The sequence below is a fragment of the Numenius arquata genome, chromosome 18 (assembly GCF_964106895.1).
Source record: "Numenius arquata chromosome 18, bNumArq3.hap1.1, whole genome shotgun sequence".
In the NCBI taxonomy this organism is placed as follows: Eukaryota; Metazoa; Chordata; class Aves; order Charadriiformes; family Scolopacidae; genus Numenius; species Numenius arquata.
This window is the reverse complement of record NC_133593.1, coordinates 11,840,375-11,865,867: the sequence shown is the minus strand read 5'-3', so window position 1 is coordinate 11,865,867 and position 25,493 is coordinate 11,840,375. Positions and strand designations below refer to the sequence as shown.

General features: G+C 45.4%; 1 protein-coding gene across 1 annotated transcript in view; it reads right to left on the bottom strand.

Moving 5' to 3' along the window:
- Nucleotides 1-25,493, bottom strand: part of KSR1 (kinase suppressor of ras 1) — a 64,205-nt gene that overhangs the window by 18,994 nt on the left and 19,718 nt on the right. The window contains exons 2-3 of the mRNA XM_074160577.1: nt 12,020-12,160; nt 1,727-1,874 (exon numbers count right to left, since the gene is read on the bottom strand). Of these exons, the coding sequence (XP_074016678.1) occupies nt 1,727-1,874; nt 12,020-12,160 (289 nt within the window). The remainder of the gene's footprint in view (nt 1-1,726; nt 1,875-12,019; nt 12,161-25,493) is intronic.

Here is a 25,493-nt window from a genome sequence, read left to right as displayed (position 1 = left end):
TTAGAGCCAAGCTCGTTTCCTGGCAGCCTGTCTGCTTTTAGACTGGTCTTTGGTAAAAAGAGGACACTGTTTTATATTAGCCAACAGAACTGCTAAATACCACTTAAATTGTGAATGGCCATTAGATCGGAAATAAGGGGGTTCCAGAAGTTTTTCTCTCTCTCTTTTGGCCACTTTTCTCTCTCTCTGGCATGTCACCAGTGCCTGGAACTCACCTGGCACCTGGAGCTCAATCACAGCACTCAGCACAGAGCTGCTGTGCTTGATCAGTCTGTATGAGATAGAGCTGCAGCAGGACAGACAGCTGGACATGCTGCTGGATCACTGGGGGAGCCCAGCACTGCCTCTACAATGCCTAGCGCTGTGGTTCAGAATGAGCCAGTACAGCTTGCAGACCAATTCTGGGCATAAATGGGGAAAAAAGGGTAAAAAGGCCTGCAGGCAGCAAAGCAGGAAGGATAATTTCAGAGATAATAATCATCAGGATAACTCTCTGTCTTAATTTTAAGTATGTCCTTAATTATTTAAATTAAGGTGAAAAGTCAAAGCCTCAGGCCCTGATGTCCTGTTGACCTGAAGAGAGATGATATATCTGGATTTTTAAAAAATGTCATTTCTTTATAATAATTGAATACCTTGATTCCTAACAACGGCTGGTTTTGCCACAGTATGGATGGGAAATATTTGACAGCCCAGGACAGGAAAGATTAGAAAAAAGGAAATATGGAACCGAGCTGTTTGCTGACTTTTCCATTAACTAATCTTTATGATTTGCAAATGGTATGAACTGTCATAATACCAACAGGAAACATCACCTTCCAGTGACAGATTGCAAATGGCTACAAAGAAAGCTCTGATGCAGGTTTGTACCAGTGTGCTGTGAGAAACGCTCTCGTACAGACAGATTTTACAGTGCCTTTGAAAGCAGCCTGGGGAAGGTGACAGTGAAACAGCGCTCTGGGGATCTTGAGTTTGACTCATCTTAAATAACTCTGTCAGATCCATGCTGAAAACATGCATTTCTAATTACACAGTACCTTTCTTTCCATAATTTCAAGGTAAATCAGGGTTCTTTCTAGCTCTTGAATGCACTTTGGCATTTGGCTAATGATTCTGTCAATTCTAGCAGTGAAAGAAAGACAGCAGAAGGCAAGTAGTTTTAAAGAGACTCAACTGGCACCCCACAAGCTACACAGGGATAAAGGGGTGTCTGTGCAGTGTCAGAGCAATGTTTTTCTCTTCCAAAGCATTGAGCTTAACAATACTCAGGCTTCTGAGCAAAGTAATGCCGAACAGAATTACACCTTCTCTCTGAGCTAGCAGTATCTGGGGAGGGGATTACCTACAAGAAATGTGGTTGTATTTGTTACGTCAAGGATATGTGCACTGAATGATGGAGCATTCATTGCAGCGCTAGCCACAACTCTGAACACAGACAGAATAAGGATATAGTCTACTGAGTAGGAGAGGATACTTCTATATACATTTATTTCCATTTATTTATTTATTTGACATGCTGTCAAAACCAATTCCAACCCATAGCTCTAGATGCGTTTGATCACTGCAACTTCACGTACACCCAAGAGCCATAACCTGGTACTGGTCACAGAATATACCCAAAGACACTCTCTAGAGGTTTTTGCAGATTGTCTCATATGAAAGGAAGCAGGATGGGGGCTGGATTGCCGAGAAACTAATTCCATAGAACAATAAGGCAACTCTGTACCTGATTCAGTCACCTTCCGTAAGCAGCTCAGTGCCCCATTGAGCCTGGAGCACTCCTCGTCTCTGGCCCCACATCTCTTCATTGTCTCCTTCACCTTTGACTCATTCATTTCTAGTAAGGCATCTAAGGTTAGCTCCTCTGGTATTCTCTGCAGAAAAACAAGACGATACGGATTTATTTTTAATCCACATATATAAATAAGACTGTCACTTGTTATTCTGATGTACTTCTGATAGCGCCACTGTCTCACTGCCTGCTCTGACTCACGATTCACTCAGTTTGGTAGAGCATCTCTCTCAAGGGTCACTGAGTCAGTGGTGACCATGGGCAGGTCTCATCAGCTGCTCTCCCTCCTCCCCACACCACCAGGGACCAGGTGGATGGCCAAGTGTGCTCTGTGTCACTAGGATGTTATGGTATTAAGTTAGGATTAGAGGTGATTGAAATATTCTCCTCTCGTGGAAAGTTTTCACTCAGTATTTTTGAAAAGCTACTAATGAAAGCTTAACTTCTTCATTAAAAATAGCAGTCAGCAACAAAACAGGCCTAAAACCTGAGAACGTCAGATAAAGGTGTTTGGCTTTTCAGTAGGGAAGTGAAAAGTAAAAGCAGTAAGGAAAATTACTTCTTCTGTTAAACAAAAGTAAGTGTTTTGACAAAGAGATAGCAACCTCCTCCTCAGGCAATTTTTCCTTCATTAGAGAACCAGCCTTACTCATATCTTGCTTGGAAAGATATTTGTGCAGAATTCCTTGTACAACTTAATACACCAAAGCCCGCCAAGTGATAAGGTTTAGATGAGGCAGACACAAAAGATACAAGAGACTGGAAAGCATGAAATGATCTGGTATTTCCTGACACAGAATTGAGCTGTGCTGCCTCTCTCCTCCCCCATTCAAATGTTTCCGGGGTAAGTCTGCAGCAATTGCGGTTAATAAACAAAACCAGGATATTTAGCCCAGATACCCAGGAATTTCCCTGAAAGTTTTGCCTAAACAAACCTCTCTGCTGCCTATTCTCACAATGAGATCACAAATTTCACAATTTGGCCTCTTTCCTAAAGTTCCTACTCCTGGAATCGAGTTATATAAAAGGGTATCAACTTTTATTGTCAGGGGAAACTCAAAAGTGTGGCTCACTGCTTGGAGAAACAAAAAGCTTAAAATCCTCTGGATTCTTAAACCCCGCTTCCAACTATAAATCAAATTTGAATGTTGTTGAATGTCCTTTAACAATCAGATCTTTCTTAATCCAGACTCATGCCTTTGAGATCTGACACAACTTCTAGCTGTGACAGGGCTAGAAACAGCCCCAACCTTTGGAGCTTTGGAGGCGGTAACACAAAGAGTAAATGACATAGTTTCTACTTTTAGTAACTGTTGCATGGAGCAAATCAAAAAAAAAAAAATAAGAAAGGGCAGATGTGTAAGAAATGCATCCTGCATCTTGTGTCACATGCCCTGAACCGGGTGAACACAGGACACAGCTGACTCCAGGAGAGGCGAGAATGTAAATGAGCAGTAAGGCCAAAGCAGGGCCATAGCAGAGCCAGAGTTCAATCAGGTCTGGGTAAAGGCTCTTGTTCTTCTATAATTACTATTAGCAGAATAACAAAAGCACAGATATCCCGCCTGACATTGGGTATTATTATTGATTTTTCTGCACACCTGCACCACCAAGATGCAGGAGTAAGACTGGCCCAAAGGCTTGCTCCTGAAGGACTTAAACTTGGGTAAAACGCAGGAAGCACAGAGACTCCAGCGAAAATGCAGTGCAAAATCCGCTCTCCTGGGACTCCTCACCTGAGATTACACCCCAAAGGACAAAAAACCCCAGCGGTTCAGGTCATCTGAGCTGAAATTGGAATGGGTTTCCACAGCTCAAATATTCCAGCATGAAGCCAGTACAGGTTTTCTCCCACAGATTCCCAGCCGAACTGGGCTGATACCAACAGGATTGAACCAAGTCTTTCTTATTTGTTTCTTATATATTATTTATATCCTAGTTATTTCTTAGTTATTTCCCCAGCACCCCCTGAATTCCTCTGCCCCGCGCTCGGGCGGGGAGCCCACAGAAGCATCTTTGTCCAGTGGTATGACAAGGGGGGTTCTGCGCTGCAGCGACCCGAGCAGCTCCAAAAGGGGTAGTGAGCGAGGGCAAACAGCCACGGAGCCAGTTGCAGCGTGGTACAGGAAAAAGTTTTCTCACCACCGCGGGTGCCCCTGTGCTCCGGAGCAGGGACAGTAACGCTTCCCCATTAAGTATAAGAAAAAGCTGGTGTTTTACAAAAACTTTTATCTCGTTCCATGCTTTCACACGGCCTTAGAGTAAGCAGGATTACAGCGATGTCATTCTTGAATTATCTTGAAACATTTCCTCACCCCCACCACTCCCCACTAAGAAAACAACCCAGATTACGCAGCCACTGTTTTAGGCAGCAGCGTCATTCCCGATCCCAGTATAAGCTACAAGTCACGTTACCCAGTATCACCTCACTTCCTGAGCCTCTGCATGACACAAGTGTAACCAGTAACTTATTAGAGCTATTAGTAAGTCAATCAGTAAAGTGGAAGAGACTAAGATTTCCTTGGGAAAGCAAAGCTTTTCCACCCCAGCCAGTGCCAGAGCTTTAAACGGCCAGTGCAAGCAGCTGAGATGCAGGGCCAGCTGGGACAGGACTGGTCACAGATCAGTTTAGAAATCACAGGAAACTCAGTAAAGCAAATCCCAATAAAGTAATTTAAAAAAACCCCAAAACACAGATGCTAGAAAAAAAGAGCTTTTCTTTTTCAAAGATCAAACCCCTGTAACCAGGAATCCCCTACTTTCACTTTTAATTTTCAAGCCTTCCCTGTTGCAGAGAAAAGCCTTGAAAATATTTTTTTTTTAAATTACAAAGCATTCCAAACTAATCAGCTTTTTAGAAGTGTTAGAGCATTTTTTCCTTTGTCTCTTTCACTTGCAGGACACAATCCCTACTGAGGGCTTGAGCACCCCTAAACTGACTGGTTTCACTTCCTGAAGCAAGTCTGTGCTCTGCTTCCCCACGCGTGGCTGCCGTGAAAAGCTGTCCTGGTTGACACGAGGCCCAAGTGAGCAGCAAAGGGCAGCCCCAGCCCTTCCCTGAGCTCTTGGCTCTGCGTCCCGAGCTCCATCCCACGCAGACACACAAGCCTGTCTCTTTCCTGGGGCTGCACGTAAAGTCCCATCTACTCTTTTGCTCAACAGCTTAATTTTAGAAAGACAGAATAGCAAGTTGTAGGAAAGTATAAGTACAGAAAAGGAGATTATATTTAACCAATCCCAATGACCTTGAGCTGGGAGAGCTCAGACTTTCTGAACCTGCTGCCAGCCCCCAGGACACACGACAAAAGAAATAAGCCTTAAAAGGGGGGAAGGGAGGGGAAGTAAGAGGCTTTCTTTAAACAGCCACTCATGTGCTGCACATATGTGGTGGCTTAATATAAAACTGGTCAACCTGATCCCTGTACGATTGGCCTGATATGGTTTAGCTCTGCATTAGTCCCCCAGCCAATGTGACAATGATGAAGGTCAGAAGTTCAAGATGGCTCTTAAAACAGGTTCAGTTGCTGCGGATGCTCTGGCTCAGCTGTTGGCTTGGGGGAAAGAATGTCCCTGAGAAGCGCCCTGACAGTGTCCGTCTCGGCGGAGCACGTGGTGGGGTCCCAGTCCCTTGGGGCAAGTGCACTTCTGGGCCTTGCAAAGAGGTTACTCCCCATCTTCAGCACCGACAGTGAGAAATGTGGGTCCAGGAGTCCTCTCTTGAGCTGCTTCCTCACGGGTGCTGTGGCTTCTAAAAAAATACAGCTTTAAAAAATGCAGCTTAAAGGTTCGCAATGGGCCAAGCTAAACACCATCTCCCTGGGCACACCTTGCCTACAGAATGACAGGAGAAGCTGCAAGACACTCAGATACCACTCTAATAATAAGGTCAGATTAAAAAAAAAAAGGAGCAGGAGGACACAGAACCTGCTTTCAATCTTTCAGCACCTCAAAACTGCCAGTAAAATCTAGAGCCTTAACTCACCACACACATTGCTCAGCAGAAGTCAGGCTAAAAAGCCCAAACCAGGAATTATCCCTCTCTACAACAGGGAAGAGGACTTTTCTAGAAAGCCCTCCTGCTTATCAGACACACAGACTGTGCACTTTGTGGTACACGTGGTTAAAAGAGAGAAAAGTAAACCATGGTGTATGCAAGAAGCCATCCAAAGGTTAGTCTCAATCCATGAGGGTGAAGAATTCACTGTAGTGTAAGATGGTCTTTAATCTTGTCTGGTGTCCAATTTAAATCCCTGAAACATGGCAAAAATGCTGGTATCTAACACAGTAGATGGGTTATTTTTGGTAAAGATTCCTCCCTGCAGATAAGCCTCTGGAGCTAATGCTGCTGCTAGTGCTGCAAAATCAGTCTGACCAGCTCCTCAACACAGTAGACACGGCTCCTCCTATAAAGCTGGACAGTTGTCAAGGCCCCAGATGACTCCTCTTAAATCAATACATTCCCTCACCCATCGCCCTCCCGTCAGCAGCAGATACTAGAAGAGAAAGCCCATTACATAAGGTGCTTAAATTCCCACTGATAGCCCTAAGCAAAGCACGTAAGGATGCTCCTAAGAATATCTTGTGCCTGCTGGTTGTTATTTTGCTCTGGTTTTCTGGTGTCCAGTGAAGAAGGTACTGAGAAAGTGTTGTATTATTAAATTTGTGGAGATTTTATGGGCCTTCTGGAAAGCCTCTCATGTGAAATTTCCAGGTTGCGTTACGCTGTGCGCATACAGGCTGTGGCTTCACATAACATCTCCCTCCTCACTGTTCTACCTCACACCGCAGGCAAGATGGAGAGGAGCTGACAGGTTCAGGGCATTCCCATCAGTTTGCTCTTTGGGGACAGTGTTGCTGCTGTCACTGCTCTTCTGTGAGAGGCACCAGTCGCAGCGTTTCACTGCAGATCCTAAGGGGCAGTGTGAGCCTCCTGCCATGAACCATTCGCAGCGAACACAGCTGCGAGGGGCACCTGGACCCCCGGCAGGGGCAGGGAACCCTGGCAACAGCAGAGAATATTTTCCAAGAGCTGTTTACAGCTGGAACGTGGGATGGAGTTTTGGATCCAGGAAGCCTGCAGGACAGAGTTCATTTGCATAGACACAATTAGCACATTGAAGATCTCTGCTATCTAGCAGTCCAGTCCCAGCTTCTGCTGCCAGAGCCATGGAAATCCCCAGCAACCAGCCAAAGTCTTCACAGTCTGTCCATGCAGATACGGTGACAGAAAAAGATGAGAGGATGCAGCTGTGGAAACCTGATAGGCTTGGGCAGATCTGCTGCTGTTTCCCCAACCAAAGTGAGGATGCACACACACGAACCCACACTGTTCCTCCAACAGCTGACCAGCACGATCCACTACAAGTTGGATCACAGTCCGTGCGAGTCCATCTGCCAAGGTCTCACAGGTTCAACCCTACATCAGTGCCTCATCTCTGCAGACCTTTACAGGGGCAGCAGGAGACCCCAAACAGACAATTGCCACCCAAGGCATGAGCCTGTCCTGCTCTGCTCTCTGGTGTGCCCAGCTCAGGAACTGCTCCCGGCTGCTTTCAAGGCATTTGGTCTTTGGCATAAATGCTAAACGCGGAAGGAGACAAGTTTCACAAGCAAACAGGAGTTACTAGGAAAAAACATATGCATTGGGAATCAAATACAGTCCCCAAAGTGGAAGAGCCATAATCCAGACCCAAGCACAGTATTTCATCTGCTCCCACCAGTCTCCCTGGTGGCCAGGTCCTGCCTCCAGCCAGCCATCGTGGGGGCAGGATCTGCCCCTCCCTGCCCACCACAGTTATCTGCTCTAAAAACAGCTTCCCAGACTTGATTGACTGGAACCCCTGCCTCACAGGGAGCAGGGATGGTTCGGGCATGTCTCAGAAGATGATAAGGAGATTACTATGTTCTTAAGTTACTTTTTAAGAGGGTGACAAGTTACATGTGGGAACAAATATAATAGTGACGTTTCTGGGAAGAACAACGGTAAAGACAGGATTTTTTTCTGTGCTAAAGAAAATAAGCCAATAGAGATTTTTTAATCTCTTTTTTTTTTTTTTTTTTTTGTAGACATGCTCTAAGCCCAAAACCTAGTGAGTAGCTCTGCAAGAGACTTCTTCCGTCAGCCTAAGAGCAGGGACAGAGCTCTGTTCACATCCTCTTTCATCCCCCTGACAATTCTTGACTCCAACAGTCAGAACAAAGAAGCAGAACAATCCAGATCAGTGTATTATTCTGGGTCCATTTTCAGAGCAACTTTTACCCACTAGAGACCCCTACAAAGCTTACGTAGAGCTTCTGTCTGTAGGGTTCCTTGTCCTGCCTTTTCTAGTTCTCAGTTAAAGTATCTCTTTTCCCAGGCTCAATCCACCACATTTAACCATTTACACATCATTTTTGGTATTAAAACTACGCGTACACAGTGCTAATCCATCTCTAGACTCCTAGCCAAAACCAAGGACTCCAGTATTTCCTAGAAAAACACTTAAAAAGAGAGTTACAGAACAATATTAGCCCAGCTCCAAGGCAGAGCCTGCTCCACACTAGCCACCGTTTTCTACGATAAAAATCTGTCTGGCAACTGATTAGAGGAACAATAACAAAGAAACAGAAATAGCACAAGTTGGGGTGGGGGTTCAAAGTTTCCCAGTTTCCTTACCCCTCAGAATTGTGTATTCACAGAGAGCAAACAGGATCACAGACTGGAAGCCCGTATCCACCACCTACCTCCAAGGCTGCGAGGTCCACACAGAACAGCCCCTTCCCTCTAGGCAGCGTGACCGGCTGACTCTTATCCATGTTCACAGGAGTTTTAGCTGTTGCCCAACGCCATAAACAGTGCATTGTTATTACTATAATCTCTTCCAGAACTAAAGGATTTTACAAGCAGTCATTATTCTTGTTTTAAATATAGGTTTTCAAAGAAAGAAAGGAGCCCGACAACAGGACAGCAATTATAACAGCAAGAGCTTTCAAGCTTCACAATGTCTAGACCAAGTCACTGAGCAAAAATAGTCTTTGCTCTGGACTAGAGGAGTCAGGAGATATTCTAAATTGGAGCCGGTGCTCTATTTCTGACAGGAGAGCCTGGGAGCTTCTGTGCTTCCCCGCATGGCAGCTTTATTTGGGAGAGGATTGGGGGGGAGAGAGGGGAGGGGAGGAGAGAGAAAAAGCACATTGTTTCTCCAACCCCTGAGCTTAAAACTGCTTGCAATTAGGCTGTTTTTCAAAGGTGTTATGTCACAGATTAGCACAGTCTCGAAATACCCTCTCCAGCAACACTAGAAATGCAAAGGGAATCAGAACCACTTAAAAAAAGCAAAACACCGTGACCTCAGGCCTTTCTCCTGTTGTGTTCCTGAGGGGCCCCAGGAGAGCCCTTCACCTGTACCTGCTGTTTCGCAGAGATGGCCGGGGAAGGGCTCTGTCACAGCCGTTCTCCGGGACTCGACGCCTTCTCCAACAAGTTTCAGGGCCTTGAAGTCTCAAGAAGAGAGGGCTGTGTCCCTGACGTGAATACACTATGACAGTATTTGTGGGGTTTTCCTTCTCTCTGCAGCACTTTTTGGAAGCATTAAGAAGGAAACCCAGTATGACTATTTCAGTTTTACAGATGAGCTAACAGTATCTTAGAGCTGGGAAGTCATTCCCAGTCATTCCCAGTGTACCTTGTACACCAGCCGCAGGACCAGGTATGGGACCCCAGTGTCCCCTTTTTCGCTGTCTGACCTGTCCACCTCTCTCCCCAGCCACAGCACAGGCAATGTGCGTAAAGCTAAGGGAAACCATTATGTATTTCTTAATAACTAACCTATTAAAGCTCCTCCTGTCAGTCATTTCCATTCTGAAAGCATTCAGCCTCACACGCTGTATGAGCTCTAAGCAGCGGCAGGAATGATCCCATGACACCTGTAACATTTGTGACAGACAGCTCATCCCAGACAAACATCTCCCCTGTGCTGTCCGTGCCCCCAAACCCCCCACTAGCTCCACTGCTATTTTCTAACCGGTGAAATACAGTGATTTATTTTTTTGGTCCTGTTAAGAACAGAGCAACTGGTTTATTAGCCCGGCTATTTCCGCTTCCCCCAGATTACAGCCTGTTCCAACATGCCTACTCAAAAGAGATTTTAATGACCTGATGGCTGTTGCAGTTCTCCTGTCCAGCCAATATAGATACTATAGAAGCTGCCTGCAGCTGCATTAAATGGATGCAGAACTTCTAAAAAATAATCATGCATTTGGAATGACAGAGGAATTTAAATGCTTTGTACGCCTCTTATATTCCTGTCCCAGAGAGCAGAAGGGACATAGTTCATTACACTGGTCATTGCTTGGGGCAGCTAGAGAGCATGAATAAAAATAACAAACAGCTGGAAAATGTTCTCTTCCTGCCTTAGACCAAACCCAAATTTATTGACCCTTTTTAGTGACCACACGTAGGGAAGGGCAGTCTCAACCTTGTTTGCTCCCTGAATTAGCAGGATGTGGCAGATTTAAACTGTTCACCTCTTCCCTTCCCCCAGTTCTGCAGCCATCACAAAGGATTTAAAAAAGAGCTACAAAGACATTCTTTTAGGCTCAGGCAATTCCAGTAACCTTAGAAACCAACAGTAGTTGGGAGCCTGGCAGTTTGGCCGCAGCAACAGGCTGCTTTTCTCTTCTCTCACTGTCCCTGCTGCACCTTTAGCTTTGCTCCCCAAACCTTGCTGGGCTGGAAAGCAAGATCCAGCATCACGTTCAAAATAAATAGCAGGAAATAAAGGGAACAACTTGGTCTTGAACTCATCCCATTTCGCCAGAGTCTGCTCAGGTACATTAGGACCAAGCTGGAATAGCCTCCATGAAAATTTGCTGAATTTTTCACTCGGTCAGATTCCTGCTGAAGTCAAAGAAAATTTTTGCTTATGTAAGGATCAGAGGAAACTGAATGGGAACACTGTGATCTGGGCTGAAGAGCCAAAAATGGGAAAAAGAATGGAAAAAGCCTTTTCTGTTTTGTTTAGCCATCAGTGGACTGAGCTCCACTTATATTGCCATTAATGTTAGAGTGACCTGAACTGTCCCCAGCACGGAACAGCATGGGGAAGGCGGGCACAGTTCAGGCACAAGGGAACAATCTGCTGTCAGTGTTCTGCAGCCCTGGAGTTCCCAGTAACCACCTAAATGCGTCCGGGATTTCAGGCTCCTCTTTCAAAAAAGAAAAAAAGTAAAAGTGTCAGAGACAGAAGCTGAGGACCTTGACTCATCTGGTCATTTCTGATTCCAGCAGAAGCGTCAGGTTATTCTGTGCAGTACAGAGGATTCCAGTGATTTGCATGTTGAGAATTAAACTGTAAAGATCAGAAGGAGCCATGGTGTGCGAACAGGAACAGCTGATGCTGGCCACCACACAGAGCACCACAGCAGAGTCACTCATTCCATTCTTTTACACTGATGCAATGCTCTTCTGTATCAGTTTGAATCAGAGACTTCACCCATGGGAGGGGGGACGTGTATAAAATGGAAAAAGATCTCTCTAGTTTCTGAGCAAAGACTCCCACCCAGTCAAAATTCCTATCAAGATCCATCTGCCCAGTACTGTGTTGGAGTCCACTTGATGTTGTAGTCCGAGGGCTGTGTGAGGCTACACAGCTTCAACACCATCAGTTTGGGACAAACTTGCAAACTCTGTCCCTTTTTGCTAGTCTAAGTTTAGAGGGACACGGAGCTATTGGCTCTTTTTGGATCTTCTCTAATTTATGTATGCTTTTAGAAAGAAATAGGCTGTAACAACTCAATATTTTTGTCCATTTGCGGGATATGTCAGTGCACAAAATCGTAACTCTTGGTCCCTTTTTTGGCTAGTACTGGACAAAGAATATAATATGGTACCATATTATTGTTATCTAAAAGATAGTAAGTGATTAAGTTACGGCATCATTCTCAGACTTGGCAAGCAGAAGGAGAGGAGATCCCGGTAATGGAGGACCTTGGTCTCATTCCGAGCAATAGACGTGAGGTGTTGTTCAGAGGTTATTATGAGAAGATCCCTACTAATGTTGGGAGGAGGGCAAAGGGAAGGCAGTATTTCAGCGCTCCCACGGGGTGATCGTTGCTTCTGGGAGTGAGGAAGCACCCGTTCCACCACAGGTCCCCCCGTGTAAGTTGAGGAAACTCAAACCCAGGGGGCAGCTAGGAACGCCTCGCCAGGGCGGGAAGGGTCTGCGCCAAGGGTTGTCCTCCCCTTACCTGTACAACTTCTTTCCTCACATTGACGATATCTAACCAGTCATGGAACCTCGGGTAGCTGTTGAGCTCCGCTGTCCTGTCGTTGAGGGGCACGCTCAGCTTACACTGCCGCTGTCTGTGGATGTAGTCAATCAGTTTCACCTGTTGGGATCCAGAAAGTAAAGCGTTAGGTTCCTTGGGATGTGTTGTAACCTTCCTGGGCAATGTTTGTGTGGTAGGTAGCCAAAGCGGATGCTGGTTTTTGAGTAGGGCTCTTCCATGATATAAGAATGACATACTCACACACGCACTCAAGAAAATGCATACGGGGAAGCATTTCCCTCACACTGAGCATCTTTACTCTTCACCATTACAGCAGAAGGCAGGACCTTGCAGGACCCATCCCTGCAGAGCTCTTCCCTGAACCCATATCAACAGAAGTTTTGTGCAGAGGCTGAGTGTCAGGCCAAAATACAAAAGGGCGTCCAAACCATTTGAAACAATTAATTACACTCAGTTTGAAGGCACTGCACATGTACATGCAACCTCCTTCTGGATGCTGTGGGTATTGCTCATCTAACCTGCAGCCCTATCCACCCGCTCATCCCATATGTTTGTTATGTTCTCTTACATCTGGCCTTCATTTGGGCTAAAAGATCACTAAGGCAGGAATAGCCAAAGTACCCAATGGCTCTGAGGCCCTTATCTGATGGGCATTTCTATTACGAAATCAACATTAAACCAAATGATCTTAGAAGAACAAAAATTCAGTCAGTTGGACCAGATGATTGTTATACATCTTCTATTCTATTCTGAAGTTTTCTTCCAAAGCTTTTATCACCTGACCATCTCATGCCAAATGCATTACACAGAAACCTTCACTTCAGACACAGCAAAATAAAATGGCAAGAAGGAATATTATTTGTGCCTTAGGTTTGCTTATCAAACGACAATATTCTCAAAAGATTTCTCACTATGTCACATGTTCCCATGGGGCAGACTTCAGCTTCAAAACCTTCCTAACAAAACAATGCCTCAAAGCAAGTTAGCTGATCCGTGATTTATAAACTACAACATGTTCTCAGTCAACAAATTTTAGCATTCGGGACAAGATCAGACTACAAATGAAAAGGAAAAAACAAACATGGGTTCTTTGACCACTATAATATCTCTCAAGTTTCTGATCAAAATATTTTTGGTCTATGTGTCTGAATGATGCTATACATCACTTGCGTGCAAAATCTCAGCTACACATGGGCAAGAGAACTAGACAATCTCCTCCTTCCCCAGATAAAGGCTACGTCAGATATTATAGGGAAAAAAGATACTGCATTTGATCTCAACTGAATGACCCCCAAAGGGAGCCCAATGCTTTTGGCCTGCTCATCAGTGTGGGAGAGCTGCAGATGAAACCAGAGGAACCCTTTAACCATAACTTCCTACCATGGCTTTGGAGCATGAGACCTTAAAGAAATTACCTTGGAAATCCCACTCAATTGTTCTCAGTCTCAGAACCTCTTTTTATAAAAAGGGGATGACAGCACTTCCTTTTTTCCATCCTCTGCTCTCCAGTCAGACCCCTGCAGCAGGGCAGAAGCCCCTCTTCTGACAAATTGGACAGGGCTGGCGATGGGGTCAGCAGAGGTCTGGGCACCACCGACAGCCATGGGAACATTCTCCCTGTGCCCATTAGGGAGAAGTCAGCTCGCTCCCTCAGCATTGAGCCATATGCCAGTGTGACTGTGCGACTTTTAAACACTGCCACAGCTCGTTCTGCCTGTACCCAGACTCTGAAACTTCCTGTCAGCTGTACTCTCCTACACAGTTGTACCTTGGGTTGTACATACACCTAAGCTGGTGTCTCTGGAGCACGTGTGCTCTGTTCCTGCAGAGTTAACTCACTGCAGACAAGGGGCACATACGATGCCATTGGCTGCCTTAGTCATGACCTTCTGCTTCCTCACTCTCATACGTATTTTCCCATAACAGCCTACCCAGGGAGCTCTCCCGTTCACAGTTGGGTCAGAAATGAGCTTGGAGATGCTGTTCCAAGTATTTTCCTGCTAAGTGCTTGGTTTGAGTTTTTTCTGCTTCTCATTGTACTTTTTCCCCGCCTCCTGGCTTGGCTTTGTATCCTATACATTCCCACCCAGTACAGCCGGCTGTCCCACATCAGATGCGACTCTGCGCGTTACCCCACCATTGCAAATAACTCTGTGCCCAGCCAGGCGGGGCAACTCCCATAATTAGGAGGTGGAACTGGAAATACCGTCTCCTACGGTTAAAGCAATTGTTCTATGCTATCACGGATCTTGACTGTGACTTTTGCCTATCTGACCTAAACCTCCTTTTTTAACAGGAAAAACCTACATTCTCATCATTAGGGTTTCATTCCACCCAAGATACTTGGTTCTTATTGCCTCCAAATGCATCATGTTTGTATCCTGGTTTCTTCCCTCAAAAGACACTAGGGAGGAAGAGATTAGAATGAGAAAGAGCTGACTTTGCTGCAGGTAAAGACAGGAACAGGACAGTCAAAGCCCTGACAGCGGCGAGGGGAGCACATCTGCCCTCCTTGAAGCAGAGGGTGTCTTGGCAATCCATGGGCTAGAAGCGATGTTAACCAAGAACACAGAGTGGGAATGGAGGCTATAAGAGCAACAAAGAACTGGCGTGAATAGAGGGGGGAGGTCCCCTAATAAGAGACAGAAAGAAGAGGTTGCTGGAAACCTGAGGACTACTCAATAGGCCCCAATATGCCAGAAGTCAACCTACATAAATCAAAAATAGCTTCCCAGCTGCGCAACAGATATGTCATAGAAAGGGGAAGAAAGGCAGAAATCACCCAAGCCTTCTCTTTTCCGGAGGCCATTCCAAGCAAGGTTCAGTGACGACATGCACTTTGATATACAAACTGCAACCACAAAATCCAGCCCAAGGCAAACAAGTCAGCTGGGTGTTTGTCAGCCGCGGTATGCAGAATTCCCAGAGTACTGCGGTATGTTCCTGCCTCTTCCCCCGGGTCACCTCACCCCTTCCCCATTCCTGGGCATACCTCAGGGCTGCTGAGCACCTAGGGAAAAAGCAAGATTGTTTGCAAAGTGATTTTGAAACTGATACAGCCAGGCTAATGTGTAAAAGTAGCAGCTCTGCTCCTCAGTCTGATTGTGATCTGTGATTTTAGTGTAGGACCTCCCAGCAGGCAAGATTTATTTTCCTCAAAGAAGGATGGGGTATCAGCACACCCTCTAAAGCTAGAGGTTCACACTTAGTTATATCTAACACTAATTATATGCAAGTGCCTTAAAACTAGCATATGACCCATATTATAGCAGAGAGCTGCAAGCACTGACAGTGGCAAGAAAAGGTGTGGGAATCTGTTGGAAAAACCTCAGTGGAAGGCAGGATGGACTTAGCATCGATTTATAAACTAAAAATCACAAATTAAGTAGAAGAAATTATACAAAAAATGTATGGTGCCACATTATCCTATTACAATCTGCAGTATCCCGAGGACAGCATGCTGCTTTGGGGGAGAATATTCTTGAGGTACAGCCACTACCCTTGCATACCCCCCAAAAGTTCTTCTCAACAATTTCAATGTGACACCAGAAGCATCACATTTAATGAGAATGGACCTTGGCTCCAGCTGGACTCCACTCCTGGCTCTGCCACCAACCTGCTGTCTGACTGTGAGCAAATCAAATAATCTGTCTCCTCTTCCATCCTGCACACGGCTCTGCCCCCTTGGACTGTGGCAACTCCCCTGGAGCAGGTGCTGGTTTTGTACTGCTTTAAAAAATACGGGTTCAAATATTTTCACTTGACAAGTCCCATCCATAGCATAAACTAAAAGGATACTGCTGGAAGGCACTCTGTGCAGCACAGATTTCAATGTCAATCTTTTCTTCTTCATTGGGATATATCAAAAATATAATTCTCAAAAATGGAAAAGTAGTCTGACAGCACGGATCTAAGTATCTTAGATCGCCAAGCCTGGTTTTCCCATGATAACTCCTTCACATTTACTCTTCAAGTCCAAATTTGTTTTTCCCTAGACCTATAAATAGTATATTTGCATTCTCTTCCCACCCTACATGCACCACGCTTCTCCCCTAGGATGAATTTCATTTTGTTATTTCCTGCCCAGACTTCTAACTAAATTACATGGCTTGGCTTTAATAGCTGAGCTGTTGCAAAACCCTTTTCTGAGAATATAATAAAACTTCTGGGTTCAGTGACGCACATAAAAACCCACAAACAACATGCAGGTCTCCAACCACAAACTAGACGGAGAGATAAAGCCAATAGTAAGCTATTCACGGCCTGCTTGCCAAACGGCACAGCCTGCTCCTGGCAATGGCAAACCTCACATCAGAGGCTGCGATGCTCCAACTGCCTCGGACCCACAGAGATGGGAGAGAACAGGAACAGGGGCAGGATATGGAGCAGCTGGAGTAAATCCCTGCGTACGGGGTGTCAGAGCCCTCCTTCTCTCTGCCTGGTGCAGCTGATGGCCGGGATTTGCTACAAGAGCTGCACATGTTGAAGGCATGGTCCTGGATGCACCTTTATCTCCGCCTTAGAGCGTTTTTAAAATGAATATCCCTTTACAGCATACGTGAGAATCAGGCCCAAGATGGTTAAGAAAAAACTGCCAAGCTTGTACTTTTTTATTTATTTATACAAAATAAACAGCAAATCTCTTGAGATAGAAGTTTGCCCATATCCATGACCTCAAGACAACAGTTGGGAGTTTTAGTGGCTACAAACAAAAACCAAACATGCCTAAGTTCTTCAGTTGCACTTCTGCAGACAAGGCACAAGAAAGCAACGGCGTCTGTAAAACCAGTTCACTGCCACCAGCGTGCAAAATTCAGGAGTCCCTGGCAAGCAAGGAGGTATTACAAACATAAGTTGGAAGAATTCAGTATCCAAACTGCAGCCCAAATATTTCTGACCTCTGGGTAATTTATCAGAAATGACATTCTAACTTAATTTGTTGTGGTCCCTAACCAGAGAAAAGAAGTTTTGTGCATTTGGGGGTCAGCTGTCCCTCAGCTTTTTGTCAATTATGTTTTATTCACGTTTAGAAAAGTGGTACCTTATCCCAGCTTTTGCACTTGGCCAAAACCCAATCAGTCTGAATTCAATGCAATTGATCCAAACAAACAGGGAGCCAGGGGCAGAGGATAGAAGAGTTTACATTTTTCTTAAGTTTTTCCTCACTTATTCTCATGCTTTTAACCCACGTATCTTAGAGTACCCTATAAATGCAGCAAGAATAACTATTCTAAGTTCACAAAAAAAGGAAAACTGAGGCACAGAATGGAAATTACACATTAAACAACTTGGGGACAGCTAGAGGGACTCTGCTATACCGAAGTGCCAGCCAAGATTCCTTCAGAATATCAACAGTTTGAGACCAAGTTTGATTCAGTCATATATTTCACAACCAAATGCCGTGTTTTCACATTTTCACTAAGCTTACAATGTTCCACCCGCTGATGCCTACAACTTTTCCTGATGACTTGAAACATGCAAAGTTTAGAAGAAGGGTTTTTGCAAAACCCAAACCAAACAATTGTCATTATTTAATCAACAAATCAAGCACATGTTCAAAACCAAATCACATTTCTCCTGTCCCAGGAGATGAAATCTCATGGAGTCTGGCAGCACTTAAAAAGATGATAAATATGAGCTTACACCAATACCTCCAAGCCTACAACCACTCACTGCCTTGCAATTTAACAAGCCGGTGGCTGAAGTTTGAAAAGGATCAGATTGACGTATGACCTGGCTCTTACACGTGGCTAAGAGAAATGCAAATCATCTCCCTTCCTTCGGACAGGAATTAATCAGGAAGGAACTCCTCTATTAACCTCCTGCCAAGAAGAGGACCCCGAGGACAAGGGCTCGCTGGGAAGCCCCAGAGACCAGCTGCCGCTGTAGAGGACACTGGAGCTGGAGCAGAACCTCTCCAAGGGAGGGACGTTCTGCGTCTCTACACCCTGACACAGAAGACAGAACTTCTGATCTCAGAGCCTATCTGCATGGGACACTGGGAAAAGTAAGATGAGTCATTTTAAGGCATCCAGTGAAAGTGGATTCACTTCACACCTTTAGCTGACTTATCTATTTTCCCCAGTGCCATTGCACAGACAAACCCTAAGTCAGACCAAAAAATTCTTGAGCAACCTGAGCATTGAAGAGAACACAAAAAGGTCAGAATCTGACTTGCCAAATTTGTCTCTGAAGTCACGCTCAGCAATCATGTGAGAAACCGATAAAGATCTCCACAGCCATTCAGAGAGCAGCAGCAATGCGAGTGCACTTCAGGACACTGTTTTCAAAGTCATCTGAGTTAAAAAAGGGGAGAAAAAAGGTGCAACTGAGTTGATCCATGCAAAGGAAAGAACTAGTATTGCATTTTTTAGAGCAAGCTGCTCTGTGCGTGAGGCTGCTTGCTTGGGGGTATGAAAGTGGAGAGCTGGAGAAGAACCCGTGGTCTGAGCTCAGAAGGCTCCTGTGGAGATGGTGGCACAATGAAACACCTCCCCGACCTTGGCGGTGCCACTGTCCAGTCACCTTAATCCCAGTAACAGGGAGGGAATAACCAACTGGTGGACAGTAGCAAACACCAAAGTAGTAGAAATGCTGGTTGGTTTCTCCGGTTGGGACTGAAAGGCAGCAACGCTCAGGAGAGAGCAGACCCTGCCCTGGTATGCAATAGTCAAGGCGATCACGGGTCGGGATCAGGGTGCTGTTGAGCCGGAACGCTTATCTGGGGCCAGAGGAGACCCAAAGAAATACAGCAGGACAAAGCACCCAACAAGAGGAGACAAGAATAAGGCCAAAGAATGATTCCGCAGAAATAGTGCTGAGGTTTTCCCAGCCTGTCCCGCAGGCTGTGCCTGGAGCCAGCAGCAGGCGGATGGAGGATCACAAGACAGAGCTTCCAGTCTCAGCTCTGCCGGGGACCTGCAGACACAGGACAAGCCACCTCACGCCTGCCTGCGTGCAGGCCCACTGTGCAGTCAACCATCCCAAACCCTTCTGATGAAACCAACGCTCTGCAGTACCCTTCAACCAACAACAAACCAAGTGTCCTCGCAGCCCCCAACACTGACCTGCCCCTCCTGTGAACCTGCTCTCAGCAGCTGACTCATCTGAATGCCCCCGGCTATCGGAACTGTTATCAGCCCCTGATCACAGCATCACCGAGCAGCAACTGGAGGCTCAGAAGTGCTCATTTCCCCTCTCTGTTCAGAGAACTGGCTTGTTGCACCTATAGGTATAAAGATACCTTAAAACAATCTGGTCTGTTCCCTTTCCAGTATAAGGAGAACTAAAGCATGCCTGGTTTTGACTGGTTTAAAACCAAACCTGCCTGGTGAAACGGAGAGAGTGGGTCTGTACCCTTTTAACATGACATATGTTCATTTTGCGCTGAAAACTCATGCAAACCTGTTCATAGAACATTTCGTTCGACCACATGGAAAACCATCCTTCCCATCTGTGCTTTCATTAGGAACACTCAGATGATGCAGGATTCAGCTGGAGAGTCTTAGAATCTCACAGACTTCAGAGCTACCTTGGAAGCATGGAATTCAAACAGGGATTTTCAAGGCAAGCACAAGAGTTGCACAGGAGCAAAATGCACAACCCAACATAAGATGACAAGATGCAAAAAACATTTCAAGGAATTACTTGTATCCTAAAAACTGAGGTGACTCCTTTTCTCACCCAGATGGCTTTGCCCTCAAAACCAAGAGAGCTGAGTCCAGTAAAGGATGATATTTTGACATTATTTTCACCAGCCATATATGAGTAAGGCCAAGCGAGCAGATCCACGCAGAAACAACCGAGAGCCTGCGGCTTCTGCGAACCCGGGTGTCTGGGCTGACTTAGGGACTTTTGGTTTTGCTTATAAAAGAAAAGGAAACAGTTTCTGGATGCATTGCTAAACAAATGCTGCAAAAGAGAACCCCCAGCACAAGGCAGCAGAAAGGTGTACGGGCAAGGCAGGCTCTGGGGGAGGGAAAAAAAAGCCCCTGAAGAGAAATTAGTAAATAAATGCACAGAGAGGTAGAGGGACAGGGAGAGATGGAATACCAGATGGATGGGTTTTCCTTTGAACCTTCAGTCATGCCTGAGGCTGACACAATGGCTGCTGCCCAAACACTACAGTATGTTATTTCTGCTTTGTCAGATGATGCAGACAGCATCATTTCTGGGTCACTTGGAGGCCACATACCACCCCCTTTTCTCTCCCCTCCTTTCTTTTTCACAATCCCAGTGACTGAGAGCTGCAAACACCCAGCTAAGAGTGGGAGGATGAAACTGCACAAGCAAGTGGTTCCCTGTGCCTGATAACATGATTCTCTTCAAAGATCTCATCCTAGGGAGGCAGCCGAGCCTAATGCAGCTGCAGGAACAGCCCTCTGCTTAAATATCAAAGATTTCACACCCACTGCACACTAAAAATGAAAGCCCTCCCCCTTCCTTTTTGACCTGAGGACATGCAACTGCAACAGCACGACTGAGAGTGCTCTGCAGGACTAAAAACTGTACTTAGCCTTTGCTGAGCACAACCTGCTGCTGCCACATCAGATCTGCAGCTCAGCCTCCTCTCCAGCACCCATCCAGCTTCTTCAGCTCAGCCACGCTTCATTAGGCTTAACTCTATTTCCACATGGAGCACAGGAAGACTACTAACACTTCCTCCCGCACCGAGCGGATACTGAGGGATATCATTACTCCAAACTGGACCACAGAGCTGTTAAGGTTTCCCATCCACTCAGGAAATTAATGCATGTGCCATTCTAGCAGGCTGGTGGATTTACCCTGCTATGAAGAACACTTCTGTCCAAGCACAGCCCACCTCCTGCTCTCGGTGATTCCTTCCACAGGGCCCCCAGAGCCTCTACCTGTTCACATGCAGCCAAATCTCAACCCTCTCAACCAAACGGGTGACCATCTGGAATAGTATCACCATCAGTCCAGAATCTGGTCCTCAGCAGCTAAGGCTTCACAAAGCCTAGTTCAACAGTCTTGGCCCCCAACCAAGGTCTTTAGCAGTAAGTTAACAAGGATCTGTCAGAAATGGACGAGGCAGAGCTGCTCATGCCTTTGGCAAGACAGCAAAAAGGATCTCCTGAGATCCCTTCCAGGGATTCTATGTTGGCTGAGACACTGACCCACATCATAACAGCACTGAAAGAAATCTGGAGAGCATCAAGAAATCAAATAATTCTATTTTCCTGATCCAAGCAAAAATCTTTCTTGACAGCTGGGGAAACCTAGGCTCAGTTCCTTCCTCTCCTTCCTATTTCCTGCACCCTCCTAAGCAGACCGCTGCAGCCGGATCCCCTGCAGCCCTCAACAGCGAGTCAGCTTACAGGCTTTGATGGTTCCACGTCTTATAGCCTTCAAGGCTCAGTTCCTGGTTTGTTAGAGTGTACAGGGTGCTGCCCTACTTCACCAGCTGGGGAAAAGGGAGGAGTTTATGAGGTGCTCCGATCGTAACATAACACAGGCTTCTTAAAATATTGCAGGTAAACAATTACTCGTCCAACTTATCTGCTGTAGCCCGTAGTTACACGGAGCCCAAACACAGCCCAAAGATAATACTAATACTCTGCTTCTCCCTATAATTATAATTGTTCATTGTCTTGGCAAATCCATTGTATCTCTCCTCCCAGAAAGAAAACAACTCCCCCAAATCCCCTGCCGGTTTTACAGTGACTGCAGCCAGAAAGCGGCAAGTGACAGGGAGAAAGTTCACAAAAGGTTCATAATCTGGAGAAGAAACACCAGGTGCTGTTTTGGGATAGGGGTTGTGTTATACAACCCTTGGAGCTCACTGTAAAATTCAAAACTTAAAATGCCTTTAAAGAGAATTCCCTCCATCATTTTTATGATGGCACTAGTCATTCTCATGCATCTGTAAAAGAACCCACAAGTATATTTGACTGGGGGGGGGGGCGGGTGGGCAGGGAGAGGGGAATAAAGAAACCAACAACCTGTGCTTGTGTAAACCTGCAGCACAAATAAAGAAGTTGAGTTTACAGCAAAAAATACAAAGTCAGACATTTCCTTCAGCAAGGTCAGGAAGGGAATGACTAATTCTAGGTCCCGTCATATTCTTGCACTTCCCTTTCCTCTTCATTGCAAGCCTCATCCTGCCAGGTACCGAGCACCCCCAGCTCCTGTCAGACAGTGGGGGACCAAGGGACACCACCTTGTGTGTCTGGCCTGAAAGTCCCCAGAGCTCCTTTAACGAAGCAGTTACTGCCCAGGATGCTGTCCCTAATCCCAAAGGGTTTTTTTCACATTTCTCTTCCCTTTGCCTTCCCAACCATCTCCCTTTCATCTTACACATTTCTATATAATATAATTAATATTTCTAGATATAATAATACATTCACAAACCTCCCGCCTCTTCCGCTGGCTGGGGAATGAGGCAGATGAGCAGCTTGTTCTCTGCAGCACTTGAACTTAGCAGCAGACCAAGGGAAGGAAACAAAACACAACAAAATCAAATCCTCTGCTTGTTTGACTCAATTATTTGAGCACTTCAAGTTCCACCTTCCCCTCCTCCCTCTGGCACACACACACTTCCCCAGGCTGCTGCTGGGCTGGACTTTGGGGAAGAGGTTTATACAGAAAAAGTTTAAGTCTACATAGGAGCAGGTTGCAGGTCTTGGAGCTGAAGACGTTATGTCTCTGCAGCCTGGGAAATCTTAGCTAAGAAACCTTATTCTGTGAAATGCTCCAAATTATTAGCTTTCCGCGAGAAAGAATGGAGCTATTTTGGCAAGGACGGGGGTCACATTTCTCCTTTCACAGGCACTGCGTGAGAAAGCTGCCATGGCTCACTGCTCACATTTTGTTTTTCCAAAAATCTCTTTGGGGCTCTGTCTTACTGGTTAACATTTCCCTACAACAACCGCATGGGGTTTCAACCACTATTTAAGTACAAATATAGTATTTAGAGTGGAGACACCTGAATCCAGATTCCCACCCCACAAAAGAACATTTTTTCCTTTGGGACTCTTAAGACTTTCATCTAAACCATGTTGAGCCCCCTTAGAAAGTGAGGGAAAATATAGTTGCTAACCTTGCAATAGTTGTGTGAGGAAAAATACACAGGATACTGATAAGCAACAATTGGCCATACAACAGACAGTTCTGCAACAGCTATTTGGCATCATACAACAGCCTGGAAAGATTTTAATCAACACTTGAAAAATGATCACACACACGTACAAAGACAACAAGCTCCAAGTTTAGCATCTTTCAGCCAGATACAATATCCATGACTTTGGTGACTTTCCACAGAAATGCCACTCAGCACATTTGTCCCTGGGCCTAGAGACAGTTAAACCCCAGACTTTTCCACGAAAGTGATTTAGGTAAATTTCTCATTTTCAAAGCCTTCCATGGAAACAAATCAGAGTTCTTAAAACATACTTTTCTAATTAAAAAAATGCATTTAAAAAGACTTCACTTCTGCATTAAGTGTATAATGAAAGACAATGTGCCAGTTCAGGATCAGAATTTAATTGTGTGTGTGTTCAAAAATTATTTTATGCAGAATTTGTGGAAAATCTGAGCCTGATTTTGTGCTCCAATAGGGGATTGGAATAAGGCCTTTGGAGCAGGAAAGTTCTCATATTTGCCATCACTTCTATCCAGATCACTCCAAGATGCAGAAAACAATCCCAGAGCATCAGCCTGTAGCAACATTTCTACAAAGTGATTTATACGCTTGTTCCTCTTCCATCCACTCATCTGCTGAGCTTTGCCATTTTTTTTTACATCTTTCACTTTTCATGCTATACAGACTCCTTAGGAATCATTCTTCAAAACAGTTTGTCATCACCCCTTTCACATTACATGTGCTTAGCTATGGCCCTTTTGTCTTAGTGCATCTCTTAGATTATTCCCTGGAGAACGAGCTCAGCAGCCTCTGGGGGTGAGGATTTGTGCTGTCTCTTGTTGAGATGACTGCACCAGAGGAGGGACTCGGCTGAGTGACAGCAACCAGAAATAAGAAAAAAACATGACTGCTCATGAGAAAATAAAAAGCCATTGTAACAAGCCTTTATGCTATTCTGTAATGGAAATACTCCCCTCCTAAGGAGCAGGGGAAAGACAAAGGGATTCTATGTTGTATTTTTCTGCCTGCGAACTGACAGTTCTGAGTGCTGGATACAAATTCATTCCTTCAGCTTTGAGATTTCTTTACTGCAGCCAACCAACTCTTCATCGTTACACAGAGATCAGTCGTGGGTTTTCCAGACTCCTTTCATTTACAGTATTTCATCTTGAACTTTCCAGAAGGGACACGAATAAGTTAGCATTACTGAAAATACTAACTTCCCTAGGATGCTCTTGAAGACTGAAATGCCGCACCCGTACCCTGGAAGACTCTAAATGCCGCTGGTTCCCTGCTACACCTCCTGCTAGGTGTAACCTACACACTGCTGGGGGTAATTCTTCCCACTGCACTCCTCCAGAGTTACGGTGCCAGAAATGCAACGAAGGGCTACAACAGAGTGCTGCAGATCGCGTTCTGCCTCTCCCACAGGCACAAGTCCCTACCCACATAACAGCTTTCCGCATGTTTGGTTCAGACGGTGGTTTGAAAATAGAGCAAATCAGCCCTCCTTCCAAAGCTCCACTGTTTCACGGATCTCCACAGACACAGAATGTACATCTGCTCAGCCACCACGTACCGAGTAAACGAAATAGGATTCCCTAAGTATCAGCAGTCTTCCGGCAGTATCCAGCTCCTGAATCCAAAATGTCTTAAAACAAAAAACTTTCTACCTCCGTCCTTTCTTCATAGTCTTACTTCTCTTTTGCGTTTTGGCAACTTTATAAATTCAACTAGATTGTTTACAGTATAATCTTGAAAGTGCAAATAACGAGCAGCAGACTATTACTAGCTTTCCAGCTGTGACCCGACTCAAAGAATACTGAGTTATCTGGTACTGATTTCCCAGATTCTCTGATTTCCCAGAATGCTGGATGAGGTCCCGTTTGTGCTGTCCTTACCCAAGCCATACAGCTGACATTAGAGCCTTGTGCTTGGCATTTGGTAGCTCAATATGAGCTGTTCAGTTGCCCAAGCTGGTCCTCAGCCTGGTGTTTTGTGTTCTGGAGTCCATGTCCATAGCCTGCCTGCAAAACACCCTGCATCTTGAATCTTGTCTCTACAACGTTGCCACTGCCAATCATTTCCTTCACTTGATAGGAGAAAGGGGGAGAGGACTGTGCACAGTCACCCAAAAATAGGAAGCATTACTCACTACCTGGAGGACCTGCCTGCTCTTCTGCCTTTTCGATTACTCAGCAGAAGTTCTTAAATCAGTTACTCAGTTTTTAAATGCATCTGCCAAAACCTGTTTGGCGTTTGCCGTGAGCATCACTACTTTAAATTGTACCACAGCAGCCGCAGCAGTGCTGCTTCACGTGCTTCCACAAC